The following is a 1,943-nucleotide window of genomic DNA, read 5'->3' on the forward strand; positions in this document are numbered from 1 at the left end:
AGTGGAAAAAAGAAAAAAAAAAAGGCTTTGGAAGTTTATTATCTTTGATAAAATCTCAGCTGAAAGGGGCGGACTGTTAACAGCAAATGCACAAACCCCCCTCGTATCCAGGGGGAAATCCCATGGTTCGGCTGGTTTGTGGTGGTCGGGGGCTTTTTCTTTCTTTTTTTTTTCCACTTTTTCACCGGAAAAAGTAAAGCCATTAAATTTTCCAATGTTAAATGACACCGATGGAAGGTCCGACCCACGAGCGACGTCCAGTGAGAGGTTTGGTAAAGCGACGTTCTGATTAATTCGCTAAATCAGTTAAGAAAAGCTGAATTTCCTATACAAAATTACAATACAGAGAACATACAATTACAATACGGGGGTTTAACTGTCAGTAACTATTCACCTAGAACGGAAATCCCAGCGTAAAAAACCTGACAGAAATGAAAATAAATCGATTTTCTTCAGCTGTAAAGCTGGAGACAAAACGCCAAGTTCCAAGAGACACTTCTTTTTTTTCAGGTTCTTACCGTAAAATCCACGTTTTTTTATTAAAAAAAACTGAATTTGGTGAGGGAAATGAAGTTGCTTTAAAACAATTTCAGGTCCCGATGGGGTGAAGAACTCGGCGGTGAGAGGTAGAGGTGTCGCTGCAATCACAATCTATTGGTTTGTTCTGAGGTAATTAATTAATTGTGAGTCAACAATTATATTGGCAAAAGAGCAACATTGACTAATTACACTAATGACCTCTCTCCTCTCATCAGTAGGTCCTAAAAACTTAATTAGAGGCGTCGGAGTTGACGCTGCCCGGGTCTCCGGCAGGTGAGGTGATGGATGAGGGGGTGGTGGGGTCCTGCCAGCTGCCGTTGGCCTGCAGGACATTAAAACACAGAATTCACAGCCAGCTCCATTAAAGGTGGGGCAGGATCGGGGGGCTGGGGAACAAAAGCCCATCTTACGTCGAGGCGCTGCGTCGTGTACAGGGGGGTCCCCACGAGCGGGTCGTACCTGCCCGTCTGGTGGATGACGTGGTGCAGGGAATCCATCTGCAAACCCCACAGAGCGGGGCAGAAAAGGGCAAAAAAGGGTCCTTAAACGGGATTCTTTTCAGTAAGAATTTCAACGGGAATAATAATTTATGTAGGATTTAAATAAGGAAAAAAAGAAGGAAGAACTTCAGTGGTAACTTTAAGTGAGGGTTTCAGTGAGAGGAATTTTAGGAGAAGGATTTTAGATGAAGAACTTGAGAACAAGAATTTCATGAAGGATTTCAAGTTGAGGCTTTAAGGGAGAGTAAGGATTTAAGAACAAGAATTAGAATTTCCATAAGAATTTCCAGAAGAACTCTCTGGTTTTGCTGGCAACTGAGCTGTTAATTTGGGTCTCAGTTAATTTTACATGAATGAATTGATTCATCCCGAATCAAGGACAGAAATCTGGGATTTTCCCATTTTTCTCCATGCTGAAAGTCCCTATTTTTGTTTCCCTTACTGACCTGGGACTGCACATTGGCTCCCACAGGAGAGCTCTGGTAGGAGGTCAGTGACTGCAGGTTTATAAAGGAATCCCCAGAGCTGGTCATCTTAAAAGAGCCAGAGGAAGCTGGGGGGGAAAAAAACAAATAAAGGAATTTTTATTAAAAAAAAAATCAGTTTTTATGAGCAACCAACCCACCAAAAATGGTTCTTCAACGAGTCCCACGTGAGTCGGAGAGAAAAACAAATCCCACTGTGGTGTCAAGGGGCAGAATTCCACGTTGATTATCAGGAGGGATAATTGGGGTTCTCAGGAGGAATAACTGGGATTCTCAGGAGGGATAAGTGGGATTCTCAGGAGGGATAATTGGGGTTCTCAGGAGGGATAACTGGGGTTCTCAGGAGGGATAACTGGGGTTCTCAGGAGGGATAAGCAGGGTTCTCAGGAGGGATAACTGGGGTTCTCAGGAGGGATAA

The 1,943-nt window shown here is 43.4% G+C and overlaps 1 protein-coding gene across 1 annotated transcript in view; it reads right to left on the reverse strand.

Moving 5' to 3' along the window:
• Nucleotides 1-40: 40 nt before the first annotated feature.
• The window catches only part of LOC103760487 (pre-B-cell leukemia transcription factor 3), a 6,659-nt gene continuing 4,756 nt past the window's right edge, over nt 41-1,943 (reverse strand). The window contains exons 4-6 of the mRNA XM_029958646.1: nt 1,487-1,613; nt 951-1,037; nt 41-862 (exon numbers count right to left, since the gene is read on the reverse strand). Of these exons, the coding sequence (XP_029814506.1) occupies nt 770-862; nt 951-1,037; nt 1,487-1,613 (307 nt within the window). The 3' untranslated portion in view covers nt 41-769. The remainder of the gene's footprint in view (nt 863-950; nt 1,038-1,486; nt 1,614-1,943) is intronic.

Source organism: Manacus vitellinus, unplaced genomic scaffold (assembly GCF_001715985.3).
Source record: "Manacus vitellinus isolate BGI_N305 unplaced genomic scaffold, ASM171598v3 scaffold_164_pilon, whole genome shotgun sequence".
Taxonomy (NCBI): Eukaryota; Metazoa; Chordata; class Aves; order Passeriformes; family Pipridae; genus Manacus; species Manacus vitellinus.